This window comes from Mastigoproctus giganteus, chromosome 3, assembly GCF_048544385.1.
Source record: "Mastigoproctus giganteus isolate SK-2022 chromosome 3, ASM4854438v1, whole genome shotgun sequence".
Taxonomy (NCBI): Eukaryota; Metazoa; Arthropoda; class Arachnida; order Uropygi; family Thelyphonidae; genus Mastigoproctus; species Mastigoproctus giganteus.
Window position 1 is genome coordinate 212,376,077 of NC_143577.1, and position 19,534 is coordinate 212,395,610.

The 19,534-nt window shown below is 35.8% G+C and overlaps 1 protein-coding gene across 4 annotated transcripts in view; it reads left to right on the top strand.

Annotated features, from left to right (window-relative positions):
- Nucleotides 1-19,534, top strand: part of LOC150088662 (serine/threonine-protein phosphatase 2A 56 kDa regulatory subunit epsilon isoform-like) — a 258,149-nt gene that overhangs the window by 119,226 nt on the left and 119,389 nt on the right. For all 4 annotated transcript variants that reach the window (XM_090369609.1, XM_090369608.1, XM_090369611.1 and 1 more), the window contains exon 5: nt 9,160-9,290. In XM_090369609.1, the coding sequence (XP_090225735.1) occupies nt 9,160-9,290 (131 nt within the window). The remainder of the gene's footprint in view (nt 1-9,159; nt 9,291-19,534) is intronic.

Below are 19,534 nucleotides of genomic sequence, written 5' to 3' on the forward strand. Positions count from 1 at the left end.
ACTCTTGCAGACCATCTGCACTGCTCAGAAGACTTCATATCTGCCTGCACAATTACTCCCAGGTCCTTTTCGTTCTCTACCACTGTCAGTGTAGTACCACAGAGTTGATAATGTTACTCTAGGGTTACTGCTTCCCATATGTAGTACTTTACATTTGTCAATGTTAAACTTCATTTGCCACCTCTCAGCCCATCTGCTCAACTTTTCTAGATCCTGTTGCAGCAGCGTACTGTCATTAGTGTCCTTAACAACCCTGCTAACCTTCATATCGTCTGCAAACTTGGACATGAAGCTTGATATACCATCATCAATATCATTTATAAATACAGAAAACAACAATGGACCCAACCCTGAGGGACTCCACTAATAACATTAGTCTACGATGAGCAGTGTCCATTGATTACCACTCTGTCTTCTCCAACTCGACCATCCCTTTATCCATAGCAGCAATTTGCCTCCAATACCACACTACTCCAATTTGTTCAGCTGTCTTCTGTGTGCAACAGTATCAAAGGCCTTTCTAAGATCCAAATAAATGATATCAAAGTTATTCCCTGCATCCAGTTTCTTTGTGACCACATCATAGTATCCAATCAAATTGGTCAGGCAAGACTTTCCCTTAACAAAACCATGCTGTGTGTCAGAGCTGTAACTGAAGTCTTGTCTAGAATATTCTGCAGTGCTTCTTTAACCAGTGCCTCCATTAATTTCCCTGGAACAGAAGTTAAACTAACCGATCTATAATTACTTGTGTCGCCTTTTGATCCTCCTTTGTGAATTGGGGTCACATTTGCACATCACCAGTCCATGGGTACCTCCCTTGAGTCCAAAGGAGCTCTCATAAATATGGCTAAGAGTTTGCTTACTTCCTTTGCTGCCTCCTTTAATATAACTGGATAGATTCCATCCACCCCCGGTGCCTTTTTTATGTTTATCTTCAACAATTTCTCCTCCACTTTCCTCTCAGTTATTACAAAATCATCTAGCTCACTGCCAGAGTTTAAATCACTCCTCGTGTGTGATTTAAACGTGTCCCTGAATAACTCCTCGTGTGTGAATGTCGATGGAAAATACTCATTTAGCTTGTTAGCCACCTGAGCAGGATCGTCAACAGTTGAACCATCAATATCCAGTGGACCAATCTGATTCTTCCCTTTCCTTCTAGAGTTTACATAGGTAAAGAACTCTTTGCTGTTTTTCTTTACCTCCTTTGCCAAAGATTTCTCATAATCTGCCTTTGCCTGTCTAATCCCCTTTGTGACTTGGTTACAGACCAGCTTATATGTATCCCATGCATTTTACTTCTTTGTCATTTGTTTCATTAGTTTATCCGACATCCATTTAGGCCTAAGCCTTGAACAGTATTTCTTAGTTGGTATGTAAAGCCTAGTAGCTTCCAAGAAATTCTATGAATGCTTCCCATTTTGAATTTGCTGTTGGTAACATCTTCAGTAGGTCCCACCATATAGAATTTAAATACTGTCTCAGGCCATCTGAAGCAAAAACCCTTCCCTTTACCCCTGATGGTAGTTACCTCTTTGAGTAAATCCCATGTCAGCACACTGTGATCACTGCCACCTAGTAGTTCCTTTATCTGCAGATTCTTAATGCATGAAGAATCACTACTGATAATCAGATCAAGAGTATTACTCCCTCTAGTTGCCTCCCAAACATGCTGATGTAGAAAACAATCATCCAATAAATCCACAAAAGCCTTGCTAGTGTGTGTGACCAACCCACAAATTCCAGTCAGTATCTGGGAAATTAAAATCCCCCATTATAAGACTCTCTGATTTACTGGCCCACTCTATTTCCCTGTACAGTTTCTAATTATACTCATCAGAGTTATTAGGCCTATAACACACTCCTCCTCTCAATTTTGATCTCCCAGTGCTTATGTCATACTAAACTAACTCGACACTGCACTGTCCAGTGATGTCGACTGGCTTCACTTCCTTGGATTTTGTGTTTATTAGCTAATAGCATAACCCCTCCTCCCTTCCTATCCTGTCTAACCTTCCTGTACACATTGTACTCCCCAAATTCCAGTTTTGCATTCCTTATATCTGTGTGACACCACGTCTCTGATATCCCAACAATATCTGCCTTTGATGTTTTGAGCAATACCTCAAATTCATCAAATTTATTTACCAAACTCCTAGCATTGGTGTATACGCAAGTATTCATGTACCTGTTCCTTTTCTTAGCTACCCTAACACAACCCATGTGTTTACTTGTACCGCACTGATTCCCAGCAGTCTCTGAAATACCCTGCATCTTGTTTTCTAGGCTGCTGCTCATTCCAATAGAAGCAGTGCAAGAATCACTTTCACCTTTGCCAGTGGCTAATGTTAATCTATTAGTCCTTGTATCCCCCCAAGCTAGCAGTTTTCCGACCCACCTAACACTGCCTCGATAGCACCAGCAAATATTCTTGCTCCCTTTCTATTTAAGTGTATCCCATCCTTGTAGAAGCAGTCTCTCCTGTTAATAAGTAGAGACCAGGCTAAAAAAATTCTACCCCTTGAGCCTTGCACAATCTTTCCAGGGCCAAATTGATCAATAAGGCTCTCATCATATATTCCCTTCTATCGTATCTGGGCAGAATTGCAGACACTTTCAAAATAATCCCTAATTCACAGCTTTTTTTTTTCAACAGTGACTTGTACTTGTTAGGTAATTCCACCGGTCTTCTCCTCTTAATATCATTAGTGCCAACGTGTACAACAATATCACCTTTTGTGCCCTTAAAAATGATATCTACTATACACGTCATTGCTCCACAAACATCAAGCAAGCAGTGCATTTCGAAAGGTTGTGATTCAGAGGGAAACTGTCCTCTCCCCCTCAGTTCTTACCTGAGCCACAGCACTCCCATTAGTGTGAGCTTTTTGCTTTGCTGCTCTGGTCTGAGTCATGATTTCTATTCAATTTTAATAAAATTTCAATTTCATGTACAAAATTATAACCCTAATCTTTGTATCCCAATGCAGTTATAACACGATATACAGTGAAACTTCCCTTTAACGGACAGCCACGGGGAACGAAAATGTGTCCGTTAGAAGTGTCCGCTAACAAAAAGTCTGAGGGAGAAAAAAAAAAAGAAAGAAAGAAAAATCGTTAAACGTTTAATCTAAAATTAAATTAAAATATATACAGATTTTGAACAATATTTTTGTAAATAATATACAATTACATACACAAGAGATAAAGAAAAATCGTTAAACGTTTAAGTAAAATTAAATTAAATTATATACAGATTTTGCACAATATTTTTGTAAATAATATACATACAATGGTGCTATGCATATTATGACTTTATCTTAAGAAAAATACATACAGTAATCACTTATTTTCTTCTGCACCTTCTTCCGGCTGATAATTTTGTTTTCAACATTTGTTTGGAGTGAAGAAACCATCGAAAGTCCTTCAGTATCTTCTTCAGTGGCGAAAAACATTTTTGAACGATTGATTTGTATGGGCGCTTCTTCTATTTTCATCAGTGGTTCGTCGTTAATATGTTCTTCGACAGAATGACCTCCTTCCATTTCTTCATCATGAGGAACTTCTTGAAAAATATCGATGATAATGTCGTTGATATCTAGAGCACCATCTTCTGTAGTGAGGTTTGAATCTATATCTTTGTAGCCAGGGTCACTTGCAGTGGAAGTATCGTACGTTATCGATAGATGTTGAAGTTCTTGTTCTTCTTGGTTCTCCACATTGCTGTTCACAACTTCAATTTTTGCATTTGAGAAGCCAGACTTTACAAAACAGTTCACGACAGTTTGTTTTCTAATTGCGTTTACTGAAGAGGAAATCCATTGAATCGCATCTAGAATGCTGATTTTCTTTGCAAGGTCACTCGCACATGTTACATCGTTCATGTTTGCAATGAGATGTCTTAAAACACGTTTTCTGTAGTGAAGTTCAAATTTTTTTATTATCCCTTGATCCAAGGGCTGACACTCTGCAGATGTGTTTGGTGGCAGAAAAATGATTTGAATGTTGGACAATTCAATGTGCGGGTGAGATGCAGCATTATCCACGAAAAGAATAATTTTTCTGTTTTGACGAATCATGTTTTGGTTAAAGTGACTTATCCATTCGCTCATGATATCTCATGTCATCCACGCTTTTTTATTAGACGTCCAGTCAACATCCAAAAGATTCAACTTTATGCCCTTGAAACAACGAGGATTTTGTGGGTTTCCTATAACAAGAGGTTGTTCAAAGTCTCCCAGCATATTTGTACACAATAGTACAGTCAAGTGTTCCTTAGAAATTTTTCCGCCCTGGCACTTTTTGTTTTTTAGACTCATTGTGTTTTCAGGAAGAGCTTTAAAAAAACAACCCTGTTTTGTCACAGTTGTAAATATCCTTAGCTTCAAAATCACGACATAAATCTTCCAATTTGACGGTCCACTCTGTTACAACCCCAGTATCAACAGATCCACCTTCACCACTTACGGTTTTCCAAGAAATTTTATGCCGAGTTTTGAACTTGTCTAGCCATCCCACAGAAGCTTTGAACTCATTTACTCCCATAGATTTCGCAACCTCCAAAGCCTTTTCCCTAATAATAGGCCCATTAATGGGAATTTTTTTAGCACGTGCGCGACAAATTTGAAGTCCAACAGTTTTCGGGAATGATTTTTGAACCTGATCATTTACGTGTTGCCAAAATTGTTTGAGCAGTTCATTTTTTTTCTTTAGGATGTCGCTTACCTGCGTCTTCCCGATTCTGAATTTTACAGCGAGATTGCGAACACTATTTTTTTGCCGATCATACGCATTAATGAGTTCGACTATCTTTTAAAGTTAAATGTTTACGAGAAGACATTGTGCACTTCACACGACACTGAACAAAACTGAAAACTAAAACTGAAAAGACGAAAGGCTGACCATATTCCCCCCCCCCTCGCTGCACACACCGAATTCATCAGAAGTTTTACACGTGCCTTAAAATTCTTGAAAAAGAATTTTAAGGCACGTGTAAAACCGCGACGTAAACCTTGATAAAATTCAGAGAATCGGAAATAGAAAATAATCACATGATTGAGGCAATACATGGAAGAAACGTTCCTAAAAAAGGGCCGTGAGCGCGTCTGCTGTCCGTTATGGGGAGATCAAATTAAGTGCTAATCTAAACGAAACAGTGCAAATTGCCTGTCCGCGTCCGTTACAGAGAATGTCTGCTAGACAGAAGCTGCAAACACGTTAAAACCAATGGAGGTGAGTTGGGGAATTTGAAAATGTCCGTTGTAGAGAGATGTTCGTTAACGAGAGGTGTCCGTTAGGAGAAGTTTCACTGTATCTATATATATTTTTTCAGTATAGAGTATTATCTCTGAGTTTCATTATATAACTTCCGTATCAAGTTATGTATTAATTAATTATGTTACTTTTGTAAAATCTAAGTATATATGTATATTTAGTTAAAAAGTACAATTTAATTGACAATTAAGTTTAACAAGATTAATAAATTTTACTTATTAATTGATAATATTATATACTATACTAAGCTAAGGATATCTAGTTCGGAATATAACGTATCGTATAACAATGGCGGCAAGTTTTGAACAGTAAATCTATGGACACTTAAGTATTAATTAAATTCAAAATAAACCAAGGATCTTTACTAGGTCTATAAGCTACTTATAGAAAATAATTACAGTTAACATAAAATATAACAATTAGTCAATAAAGCAGCTAAATAAAGCTAAGAAAACTTTCCGTTCGCTGGAGCTGCAAAACTTGTAAAACAAAATTATTACAGCTGATGACTTGTCCCAGATAGGTATATGACTCCCCCTTTTCAATTACTGCTCCTTCAATCATTATATCCCTTTCTATGGCATACTTGTTCATCATTACTTTTGTTTTAGCCATATTCATCTTTAGTCCAAAATCCTTACTAAATCTGCATAACTGATTAAGATTTTAATCTAATTCTTTGGGATTGTTGCTTATGACCACAATGTCATCTGCAAAACGTAAATGGTTTAGGTACTCTCCTTTCACATTGACTCCTTTCTGCGACCACTCTAATCTTCTGAAAGCTTCCTCAAGGGCAGCAGTAAACAACTTCAGAGATATTGTGTCTCCTTGTTGAACTCCTTTCTCAATTTTAAATTTGCTACTATCTTTGTCTAGTCTAATAAAGGAGGTAGCGGTCTCATATATTTTCTTCAAAATCATAATATATGGGGTATCTATACCTTGTCTTTCCAGTCCCCGAAACATTGCCTTATGCTGTATGGAGTCAAATGCCAGGCATAATGGTGTTTTATATTCATTTGTTTTCTCCATTAGCTGTGATATTACGTGAAGGTGATCCATAGTTGAAAATTCTGTCCTAAAGCCAGCTTGCACTTTTGGTTGATTCTCATCAAGTATTCTTTCTAATCTGTTAGTAGTGACCCTTGTGAACAACTTTTAGATGTGGGATAACAAGCTAATTGGTCTATAATTTCCAATTTCTGATTTATCTCCTTTCTTATGCAGCAAAACTATGATTGCATTATTCCACTCCTTCAGTGTCACACCTTTTTCTAATCCATTTTGTGAAGAGGCTTGCCAGTTTTTGTGTCATGTCTCTTCCTCCCAATTTTAACAACTCTACAGTAACTTCATCTTCCCCCGGGGCTTTCTGATTCTTCATTTTCTTCAATGCATGTTCTACCTCATCAGGAAGAATATCGGGTATGTCGTATGTGTTACTAATTTGCGATCCATCTTCCCCACTACTGGCATCATTCCCTCGCTCCTTGTATAATTCTCTGTAGTAGTCTTCTGCTATTTGAATTATGCCTTCTCTGCTATTTATAAGTACAGCATCGCTATTTTTCAGTTTCGGTATCATTTGTCTTTCTGTATTACCGCTCATGGCTTCTGATTTAAACGCGCCTACGTAGCCAGGTGGGAAGGAGCAGCAGTGCGTAGCACATGCTTCTTGATTAGACTGGGGTTCGAGCCCGTCATCACCAAATACGGAGGATGCAGAAAGGTCAGGGAATGACCACCGCATATCCCGGAGCAATATGGCCTTAGTTGCTAATGCCCCTAAAAACCAAAATAACAACAACAACAAAAAAAAAAACTTCTGATTTAAGTCCTTTGTTTTCCCTTAATGCTTGTTCTACTTTTCTTGTGTTAAATCTTCTTATGTCATCTCTGAGTAGCTTTATAATGGCCTTGCATAACTCAGTATACTCAGTTTTCTCCTTGTCAGTGTTTTTCTTGCTCTTCATTTGTTGTCTTCAGTTCATCATGACAAGTGTTTCTTAACTGATTTTTCTTCTTTGGATTTCTTTTTACCTATAGGTTTCTTGGGCTTTATCACTTTCAGAAAGTCGTAATATTCCTCGTTAATATCTTTGTCCTGAGCCGTCTGCAGAAGCTCAAACTTGTTCTTAAGTTCCAGTGCATACTGCTTTTTCTCCTCTTCTGTTATCTCAAAGACCTTTGTATTATTTAACTCGTGTCAGTTTTTTTCCTTTCTTTTCTTACCTCTATATCAAGTGTGCATCTTGCCATTCTGTGATCACTTCCAACATTTACCTTGTTCAGGACAGTAACATTGTTCACGATGTATCTTCTGTTAGTGAGGATGAAGTAGATTTCAGTAGTTGTTAATCCATTTGGGCTATTCCATGTCCGTTTTCTGTTCACCCTTTTCTTGTAAAAAGTGTTCATTACTGACAATCCTCGAGATTCTGCAAATTACACAAGTCTTTCACTGCCTTCATTACTTTCACTAATTCCAAAATTTCCTATAGTCCCCCTTTCTGCACTGTTTTGTCTTTTTCCAACCTTAGCATTGAAGTCCCCCATAATGATCAGTGTAACGGGTTTTCTGCTCATCTAGAGGACTTAATTGCGGTGTACATTTCTTCAACCTGTTCATCATCATGGCTTGATGTTGGTGCATAAATTATTATAACCTTTAGCTTGTACCTCTTAGAAATCCTGAGTAGTATACAAGTAATATACAAGAATATACAAGTAATCAAAAAATGTAGCATAATATAAATAATTATATTTAATGTTTAAATTTTTTAAAAGTTTACTTAAAAAATAGTAGTCTTTGACACCCTTGGTGATGTACTTTTGAATGCCAATTCCACCTTCGCTCCTTGCACTGTTTCCAATGGTGTACAACAGATTTCCACTTGACAGGCTTATAAGTGATTCATTTCTTTTTCTTGTTTCAGCCAAAGTAATGATATTCCAATTCACATTTTCTAATTCCTTTTCCAGCCCTAATATCTTGTCTTCACCAATGAGCAATCTTACGTTGTAACAGGCCAAGTTCGGTTTCCGTGCATGACTGCCTAGTCGTACCCAGCGATTCTTAGCACCTTCTGCTTCCACTCTGATCCTCTCGCTACCATAAGAGGGGAAGTGAAAACTTCTGGGGACTGAGGGCCATTTGTTTTGTTGTGCCGTCATGTGCTGGAGAGTTTGGACTTTTCCTCTTCACGCTGACCAGGCATCTTGATGATAACCACTTTACACGTTCGTTGCCACCTAAGTGACATAACAGAGCTTACCATCGAGAGGGTGTGCATGAGTGGATTTTAGGGTGGCAGGCCAACCGGACTTCTCCTAAATCTTCTTAGATAGAAATATATTGGATCTATCAGTGTTTTAGACTGAGTGTCTAATAACACACAGAATGCCTGCCTGTTCCCCTCTAAGCCCCCTTCTTTGATTATGTATTCACAAATATTTATACAAGTAATCAAAAAATTAGCATAATATAAATAATTATATTTAATGTTTAAATTTTTTAAAAGTTTACTTAATATTAAAAGTTTAATAAGTAAAACTAAAAACGTGTACTGTTTATTTTTTATGCTGCTGTGGCTTAAGTCATTTTCTTTTTTTTTTTTTTTTAGCCTTAGAAGTAATTTTAACTGGTGTTATTAAAAGAAAAGACTGATTTATGTTTTAAATTATTTGGAATCATAAAAAAGTTTTAATATATGTATATAATTATTTAATAATAATTTTGTTAAAATTTTTAAAATCTTTTGAATACATAATTTTATCAAACTAAACAAAACCATTTGAGAATTAAAGCCATCTAGTAATTAAAATCATTTAATTTTGAAATGGTTTTTTTTTTTTTTTTTTTTTTTTTGACTACTTTAGTTGCTGGAGTTATTTGACAGTGAAGATCCAAGAGAAAGGGAATTCTTAAAAACTGTCCTGCATAGGATATATGGAAAATTTCTAGGACTTCGAGCCTTTATTAGGAAACAGATAAACAATATATTTTTAAAGTAAGATTTTCACATTAAATTAGGTTAATTAACTGTAATTAAAACAAAGTTTGAAATGTACTTTAAAATTATATACTGATTGAACATTTTTGTTAATTACTGTATTAATAAAATAAGTTTATTGTTCTAATCTGATGAATTATTAAATGGGGTTATTTATTTATTTTTTGGAGGTGCAGGTTTATTTTATTGTTAAGAATGCCTCGAAGTTAATGGGTATCCTTAAGAGGATGTTTATAGTTCTCCTAGGTATCAATTGCATTATGACAGTATATCAGATGACAATATTGCCCTTACTGAAATGCACATCTTGAGAGAATATGCTTCTGTGAGAATTGGACTCTTAGGCACCTCCGTAGCCAGGTGGGCAGGAGCAGCAGTGTATAGCACACGCTTCTTGATTAGACCAAGGTTCGAGCCCGTGACCACCAAATACGGAGGATGCAGAAACGACCGCCGCATATCCCCGGAGCAATATGTCCTTAGTTGCTAATGCTCCTAAAAACCAAATAACAAACACACAATTGGACTCTTTTCTGTAACTGTACGGAAAGAATAGTTTATTCATAAAATTGTTTTTATTTTAAGAATAGAATAAAATTGATACATACTTGTATTTTGAATGGTGCAAGATTCATTGCTAAATTGTTAATTAAATAATAAATTTTAAAAAATTATTGTTCAATTCAGCACTTAAATTATTTAAGATAGACCTAATAAAAACTAACCACTTTTATAATAAGTTTTTTTTTAAACAGGACATCTTGAATGTTTAATGTTTAATATATTACACCTAAAGAAAAGTGGTACCAGTGAAATGGCTTTTTTTAATTGTTTCAGAGTAACTGCAAAATGGTGTGAGGTTTTTATCTTGAAAACAGTCATAGATGAACTGCAGTACTTTCTGCTGTAGAACACACTGCCACTTTTTCTTCTAAGTGCAAATTATCAGCCATAAATACAGATAGAATTACACTTCTCATTTTTCACTTGTGCCACTTTTCTTTAGAGGGTGTGGTGTGTTTGACTTGTAAAAATCATATTTTAAGAAGCTTGATAAAGTGGCATTTTTAAAGTAATATCCAAATATAATATAAAGTTGAAGGGATTAGTAAATATAGGAATTTACTCCTTATTATTGCTAAAGATAAGAACAATAAAGTTCAATCCTTCCTACTTCAGTAATATTGTTATAGTAGTAGTAGTAGTAGTGGCATGTGATGCAAGAAAGCAAATGTATGAGCTTATGCAGCATCAGCCTTCATTCCCCTCACCAATCTTGTTGCCCTTCTCTGTACACGCCCGAATAAATCTACATCCTTCCTAAAATGAGGCCTCCAGACCTGTACACAGTACTCAAGGCGTGGCCTGACCATTGCCTTATACAGAGGGACAATCACCTCCTTCTCTCTGCTAGCAAAATTCCTATATATCATTGACAAAACCCCATGACCTGCCCTGGCAGCCTGTCTGCATTGCTCAGAAAACTTTGAAAACATTGCTCAGATCATCTCAGGTTGTGGCACTATATTAAATTCTGTATTTTTAAAAATATTATTTCGCCTCAAAGGTAGTACATGTACAGTAATACCCCGACTTACGCGAACTCGGAGTTACGCGGTTCTTGATTTTTTCGTTTGGCAACGCTGCCGCCCACTATCTTCAAGGTCGTTTTTCGTATGTTATCGATATACGGTGCGACGGCGGAGATTGAGAGCGAAAGATGAACAAAATTCAACTTTGCTGCTTTTATGTTTTTTATATCAGTGAAGGGGAAACACATTTCACCATAATAACGTAAAAACCAACACAATTCCAGCTATCGGTATAATCGCAAATGCAATTAGATCGAGTTTACTACCAGTTTATAACAGATTTCACTAGCAAAAACGCAACTGGAAATTGTTTTTATTGTTTTATGGTAGTAACCTCCAAAAATGTGAGGTGTTAATAGCGTATCTCTGCCTTTATGGTGTTGTTTATTCAGTTGCTACAGGCGTGCAGCTTTGTTTATGCGTATCAAGCGTGCCTCCTCGTTTTGTAATTGTGCTTTATTCCCTAAAAATGAGTAAAATACTTAATTAAAAGGTGTGAAAAGGAAGCGTCCTGGTGAAGACACTGCAGATTCAGAGAGAAAAAGAAAAGCAATTATCGATAAACAGAGGCGGACTGGATCAAAAATTCTTACCCGGGAAAATTTATATTGGCCTCACACTATGGTTTATGGCCAAAATCACACCGGCCTCCGGCCCACCGGGGTTTCCCCGGTAAGGCTTATGGCCAGTCCGCCTCTGTCGATAGAGAAAAAATATGAAATTGTGAAACGCTTTGAGCGAAATGAAAGCCCATGTGATATTGCACGTGCTACAGGCCTAAATGAAGCAACGGCGAAAAGCACATGACAATTGCAAACTTGACAGGTTGAAAATTGAAAAGGGCTCAATTGTAAAGGGCTTAAAAATTTTAGAAAACATAGACTCCAACGAAGAACGCGTTATAGCTACAAAGCAAGGAATAAAAAAATTATTAGCTTGCTACGAAGAAATTCTGCGTGAAAAAAAGAACGCGCTGTGTCGTCAGACGAATTTGTTAGATTTTATGAAGCCATCGACATCGAAATAACTTTTTAACGTAAGTCATTTGTTTTTTTAATACATATTTTGTATTAATATGTATAAAGAACTGCAATTTTATTAATATTTTTCTTCTAAACTAGTGTTTTTGTTAGTCCTTGGTCCCAATTAAGCAAAATTTATATGTATTTATATGCAAAGTTGTACCCCGACTTACGCGAATTCAACTTACGCGATTTTCGTCGGACCCACCTATCGCGTAACTTCGGGGTATTACTGTACATATGACCGTTCAGATATTCCCTGTCAGACACTTCGTAATTTGGAACCTCCTCTTTTCAATCTTCTCTAGCTTAAAAACTCTACCTCATTCTGTCAAATTAATCAGTTTTCTCTACCATTCTCTCAACTCCACTAATCACTTGGAGCACTTTGACTTCTTCTCTTTGCAACTTGACTTTCTCCAGTCCAACTTTCCTAACAGTGAGGTAATTTTCCTTGGTGATTTTAATGTTCACAACTCCAGTTGGCTTCTGTTTTCTGGTCACACCGACCCAGCTGGTCGAGATGCTGAGGCTTTTGCAATTATTAATGACCTCGCACAGACTGTTCATTTACCTACAAGAATACCGGACAATCCTAACCATACAACCAACACACTTGATCTTTATCTCACAAACAACTCTTCTAAATATACAGTTGAAGTGAGTGGTCCTTAAGGCATCTCAGATCACAACTTGGTAATTGTTTCTCCCTCAATGGAGCCTTTATCTCATGGTTATTCTTAACCTCGTGTTGTTTGGCATTACAAGAATGCAAAATGGGATGACCTGTGAGATTTCTTTTCTTCTTTTCCTTGGTCGGATTACTGTTTCAAAACTTCTGATGTCAACGTTTGCTCAGATCTTGTCAGTGAAATTATTCTTGTAGGAATGGAATCCTTTATTGCACACTCCACTTTAAAATCTCGTCCTTTATCTAAACCTTGGTTTTCCAATAAATGTGCTAAGGCTGTTCAAAAGAAAAACGTTGCATATCGTAATTGCCTTGTTTCCAATTCTTCAGTTTCATTTTCTGCTTGCATCAAAGTTCACAATTGTAAAGAAGTTATTAATCAGTCCAAACTGAATTCTGAACAGGCTAAGAGTAGAAAATTTGATTCTTGCTCTAATGGTAGCCGAGCATTCTGGTCTCTTGCCAAAGCTATTGGCCCCAACTTTTGCCCATCTCTGCTCCCACCTCTGTCCAAACCTGATGGTTCTGTTGTCACTTCAGCCAAGGATAAAGCTGACCTGCTAGCATCCCATTTTTCTTCCAGCTCATGTATTAATGATCTTAGTAAAATACCTCTCACCATTCCCAACAAGCTCCATTCAATGCCTCCTGTGGTGTCCCATCAATAGGATGTCAGAAGGATTTTGAAGAATCTAGATGCTAAGAAAGCTCCAGGTCCTGATGGTATTTCTCCACTTGTTCTCAAAATCTGTGCTCCTGAATTTACTCCTGTTCTTTGCCACCCTTTTTCACTTTCTTATTCCAAAGGTATTTTTCCTTTGGAAAAAAAAAAAATTCTATTTACCATATGGTAGGTGGATTTATGAGTTATAATATTATTCAATTTATCAATATAATTTTCCTTATTTAAAACAACCATGGTGTCCCCTTTATCTGGTCTCTGTATTACAATCTAGTAATTTTTTCTTAATTTTCTTAATCCAATACTTCTTTTGATCATTTTGGGATATAAGGATCCTTAGAATTATTAATAACGTCATTAATCTTTTGTATTAATCCTTCTCTCTTTTTAGCATTTCTTAGACTATACTCAAATTCAATAAGTGTTTGTTTCCTCGGAGGTTGTGTGGGCGGCAGATTGTAATTAAGACATTTATTAAAAAGATTAATTTGAGCATTAGATAAATTATACGAGAATAAATTTACTACTCCGAGATTCAAATTACTTTCCTGTGTCCCTGTGTTTTGAAACGTAGAGTCATTTATGTGGTGTCACTGATTCTGTCGTGTAATGTTGAGTGTTTCTGGTATTACCTCTCTCCCCTGTTTTCATTATGTGTCATATTATATCCATTATAGAAGTGTGTATTGTTAACTATTCGTACTCCGTGCCTATTGTTTACCATAAGTAAACGGTGTACAGTGGGGCATGCTAGAATGAATGTAATTGGTTCTAGAACCTCATTTGTTATAGCATCTGTTCGTTCTAGCATACATTGAAATATATGTATTTAGGGGTAATCAATTCCAGGCCCACAGTCTAGAGCAAAGTTATCATCCAATGCAGTGATTTAAACAGGAAAAATAATAAAAAATATAAGTGTAAAAATAATATAAAATTAATTTATTTAACTTTTATGGGGTTTTTTTGTTTGTTTTTGTTATTTGATTTTTAGGAGCATTAGCAACTAAAGCCATATTGCTCCGGTGGTCATTCCCTGACCTTCCCGCATCCTCTGTATTTGGTGGTTACGGACTCAATTAACTTTTATACACTGTACATGAAATTTGAAAAGCATAAACAACATCCCCCCAGTGAAAATATAAACAAACTTTCCCTATTAAAAATCATAAAACCTAGAGGTTCCCTTTGCAACCTGTGCACTTTTTATTTCCTCCTTGTTTTTTAAAATTGTACTGATTGTTGATTTAGCCATACCATATTCAGCACTTAGATCTCCCTATACTTTTCCACTTTCTCGCTTGGAAATTATTTCTTTCTTAATCTCAAAATTAATAAGCTTTCTCACTCAATTTTGCCGGCTCATAGCTAAAATTATATAACGGAATAATTAAAAAATATATTTTCAGTGCTAAAGGTCAAATAAGCAGATAACTGAACCTTACAAATGATAACAAAGATAACTAATGCTCTAATCAAAGTGGGAAATTAGAGCAGGAAGAGCTCTAATTAACATGTCATGCACACATGTGTGCTACGTCTGCCGATAGTATTCCTCAACGTTCGTTGTAGCATACCTGACTATATTTTATTTATATAGTCTTGTATTTAATTCTATTTCTAAGACTTTTTTTCTAATTTCAATTACTGACTTAAGATGATTCAAATAATTCACAAATGCAAATATCTTTTTTACTTTGTATCGGAGATTTTGTAATTGATTAAAAAAATTTTTTCTTACTAACAATTCTATCCTCTAATGTCATCCTGACATTTTTTTTGAGATACTTTAAACGCTAATTTTTGTATCCCTATTATTTTTTGTCTTAACGACACCCTCGCAAATTTGGGGATTAAATTTGCCCTTAAGCAGTATTTAAGAAACCTGATATGAAATTTCTGTGTCTCACATTTTAAAATAATATAGATGTATTATTGTATTAAGTTATATGGATGAGTATTCATAATGCAAAACAAATCCTAACCAAAATACAAACATAGTTTAATACCCAAGCAAAAACACTTATTAAATATTAAAATTTATAATTTTACACTAACAAGAGCAATTATAGCATATATTTAAAATATATCATAGATCCACCAATACAGGAAAATTTTTACAATATTCCAGTTATCACTCTTTTACTTATAAAAGGAATATCATTTTCAATCAATTCTATAATGCTTATATAATTCTACACAGGAATGTCTTAATAATGAACTTGGGTTACTTTTAACAAGATTTTTGAACAGGGGGATACATGCTAGGTTTAATTAGGACCATACAGCAACAAGCGAAACATAAATCAAAATTAATATTAACGAGCAGTAATGCTGCACACAAATACTTTATTAAAGTTCCTTATGTACAACAGTGGTATAAACAGTTTATTAATATTTTTAAAAATACAGAATTTAATATAGTGGTGCAACCTATAAGTAAACTCCACAATGTTTTAAAGATGAAAAAAAATTATCAGTCTCTAACATGGAATGTACCAACATAGTTTATAGCATTGCATGTGGGGAATGTAACTCTTTTTACATTGGTTCTACCCAAAATTACCTTTCAAAGCGAATACAACAGCACCAGGCATCAATGAGGGCAAAAAGGACAGGTGCTTCTGAACTTTCCTTTCATGCCATCCATGAGAACCATGTTTTTCTTTTTAACGAAGCTAAAGTTATTAATATACAAAATGAATATATAAAACTCTTAATAACTGAAACACTTGAAATGAAGTTAAATTTTAATTCTATAAATGTTCATAGACCATACAACATTTTGGATTCATCATCATCATCAGCCATTTTAAGTCCACTGCAGGATGAATGCCTCTCCAGCAACTTTCCAGTTCCTTCTGTTTTGAGCACTGGCCATCCATTTACTACTCAAAAACTCATGAATTTCATCTATCCATCTCCACCTTTGTCTTCCAGGTTTTCTTCTAGCTCCTCTTGGGTACCATTCTGTTATTTTCTTAGTCCATCTGTCATCATGTCTTCGAGCTATGTGTCCTACCCAAGACCATTTTAGTTCTTTAGTTTTGATAAGAACTAAGTCCATTTTGGATTCATGGACCTTAATGTGCATGTGTGAATAGTGGTATTCACATTGGTTAACAAAAATAATCTTGACACGAGGTAGTATTAAATTTGGTTTATAAGAGAGTTAAGTCTGTCATTTTACTTCTTGTGAGCACGGATTTCAACCGAAATAACTTAGTCACTTATAAAGAAGTTTAACTAAAAATAATGAGGGAAATTTGACAATTGTCTTCGATTCCCAGTGTGTGATTGCAAGTTGGTTTGGTCTTGGGCAGTTCGGTGTGCATTGACTACGCTTCGCTTTTCCTTTCTTAGCAGTTGATAGATAATGAGAATTGAACACAAGAGTAGTTTTTTTAAATAAAACCATATGTATTGATAATAAATTTTATGGATAATACTGCATTACTAACTGTGACTATTTTTTTCATAATGGATTAACTGGATAACTTGGGAGTGAATGTTGGTTGAAGAGCATTCCTACAGTAAGGTATGAGAATTTCTCTTATATATAAGAGAAATTGAATCTGATTGGTCCACTTGACATAGATGGTTCGACTGTTGATGATCCTGCTCAGATAGCCAACAAACTGAATGAGTATTTTGCATCTACATTCACACGTGAGGAATTATTAAGGTTTGAAAATGGCAGAAGGTTATCAAATTGTAGCAAGATACTTAATGATTTTGTAATAACTGAGAGCAAAGTGGAAGAGAAATTGTTGAAGTTAAACGTAAGAAAAGCATCTGGGGTGGATGGGATCTATCCAGTTATATTAAAGGAGACGGCAAAGCAACTAAGCAAACCCTTAGCCATAATTATGAGAGCATCCTTGGACTCAGGGGAGGTTCCCACGGACTGAAGAGTGCAAATGTATCCCCAATTCACAAAGGGGGATCGAAGGGTGACACGAGTAATTACAGACCAGTTCGTTTAACTTCTGTTCCGCGTAAAATAATGGAGTTGCTGGTTAAAGATGCATTGCAGGATCATCTAGACAAGACAGCAGCAATAATTCAGACACAGCATGGGTTTGTTAAGGGAAAGTCTTGTCTGACAAATTTGATAGGTTATTATGATGTGGTTACAAAGGAACTGGATGCAAAAAATAATTTTGATATCATATATTTGGATTTCAGGAAAGCTTTTGACACTGTTGCGCATGGAAGACTATTGTACAAATTGGAGCAGAATGGTATTAAGGGTAAGTTGCTACAATGGATAAAAGGATGGTTAAGTGGGAGAAGACAGAGGGTGGTACTCAATGGGTGCTGCTCTTCTTGGACTAATGTTATTAGTGGTGTCCCACAGGGTTCGGTGTTAGGTCCACTGTTGTTTTGTATATTTATCAATGATATTGATGAAGGTATATCAGGCTTAATGTCGAAGTTTGCAGATGATACAAAGGTTGGCAGGGTTGTTAACGACAGTAATGGCAGTGTGTTACTGCAACAGGATCTAGATAATTTGGGCAGATGGGCTGAGAAGTGGCAACTGAAATTTAACCTTGACAAATGCAAAGTACTGCATATGGGTAGAAGTAACCCCAGAGAAACGTACCAACTGTGTGGTATTACACTTAAGGTGGTAGAAAATGAAAAAGACCTGGGAGTAATTGTGCAGTCAGATATGAAGTTTTCTGAGCAATGCAGACAGGCTGCCAGGGCAGGTCATGGGGTTTTGTCAATGATATATAGGAATTTTGCTAGCAGGGAAAAGGAGGTGATTATCCCTCTGTATAAGGCAATGGTCAGGCCACGCCTTGAGTACTGCGTACAGGTCTGGAGGCCTCATTTTAGGAAGGATGTAGATTTACTCTACCGTGTACAGAGAAGGGCAACAAGATTGGTGAGGGGAATGAAGGGATCCTCTTACCAAGAGAGGCTTAATTCTACAAATTGCAGTGGCTGGAGACTAGGCACCTGCGCGGTGATCTGATTGAGGTATATAAGGCCTTGAATGGGTTGAGCACGCTGAATTCTGATGGAATCCTTCCACTTGTTCAGATTACGAACCTAAGGGGGCATAAATTCAAATTAAGAAAAGACAGATGTAGAATAGATGTGAGGAAATTTTCCTTTAGCCAGCGGGTGGTTAATTGCTGGAACAAACTTCCATCTGTCGTTGTGGAAGTTGATAGGTTGAATAAATTTAAGGAGGAACTGGACAGGCATTTGGAGAGAATGGTGTTATTTATTTATTTATTTATTTTTTTTTTGGCTGTTGCTGCATAAGCTCATACATTTGCTTTCTTGCATCACATGCCACTACTACTACTACTACTGCCTATAAGTAAACTCCACAATGTTTTGAAGAAAGAAAAAATCCTTAATCTCTAACATGGAATGTACCAACATAGTTTATAGCATTGGATGTGGGGAACGTAACTCTTTTTACATTGGTTCTACCCAAAATTACCTTTCAAAGTGAATACAACAGCACCTGGCATCTGTGAGGGCAAAAAGGACAGGTGCTTCTGAACTTTCCTTTCATGCCATCCATGAGAACCATGTTTTTCTTTTTAACAAAGCTAAAGTTATTAATATACAAAATGAATATATAAATCTCTTAATAACTGAAACACTTGAAATGAAGTTAAATTTTAATTCTGTAAATGTTTGTAGACTATACATCATTTTGGATTCATGAACCTTTATGCGCATGTGTGAATAGTATTATTCACAATGGTTAACAAAAATAATCTTGACACGAGGTAGTAGAGGTAGTATTAAATTTGGTTTATAAGAGAGTGGATATTGTTAAGTTTGTCATTTTACTTTTTGTGGGCACGGATTTTAACCGAAATAATTTAGTCACTTATAAAGAAGTTTAACTAAAAATAATGAGGAAAATTTGACAATTGTCTTCAATTCCCAGTGCATGATTGTGAGTTGGTTTGGTCTTGGGTGGTTCGGTGTGCATTGACTATGCTTCATTTTTCATTTCTTAGCAGCTAATAATAGATAATGGGAATTGAACACAAAAATAGTATTTTTTTTTTTTTTTTAATAGAATCATATGTATTGATAATAAATTTTATGGATAATATCACATTATTAACTTTAACATTTTTTTTTTTTTTTTTTCCATAATGGATTAACTGGATAAGTTGGGTGTGAGTGTTGGTTGAGGAGCATTTGTATAGAAAGGCATGAGAATTTCTGTTATACTTAACATTCCTTATTATGTAAGATTTTGAATGTAC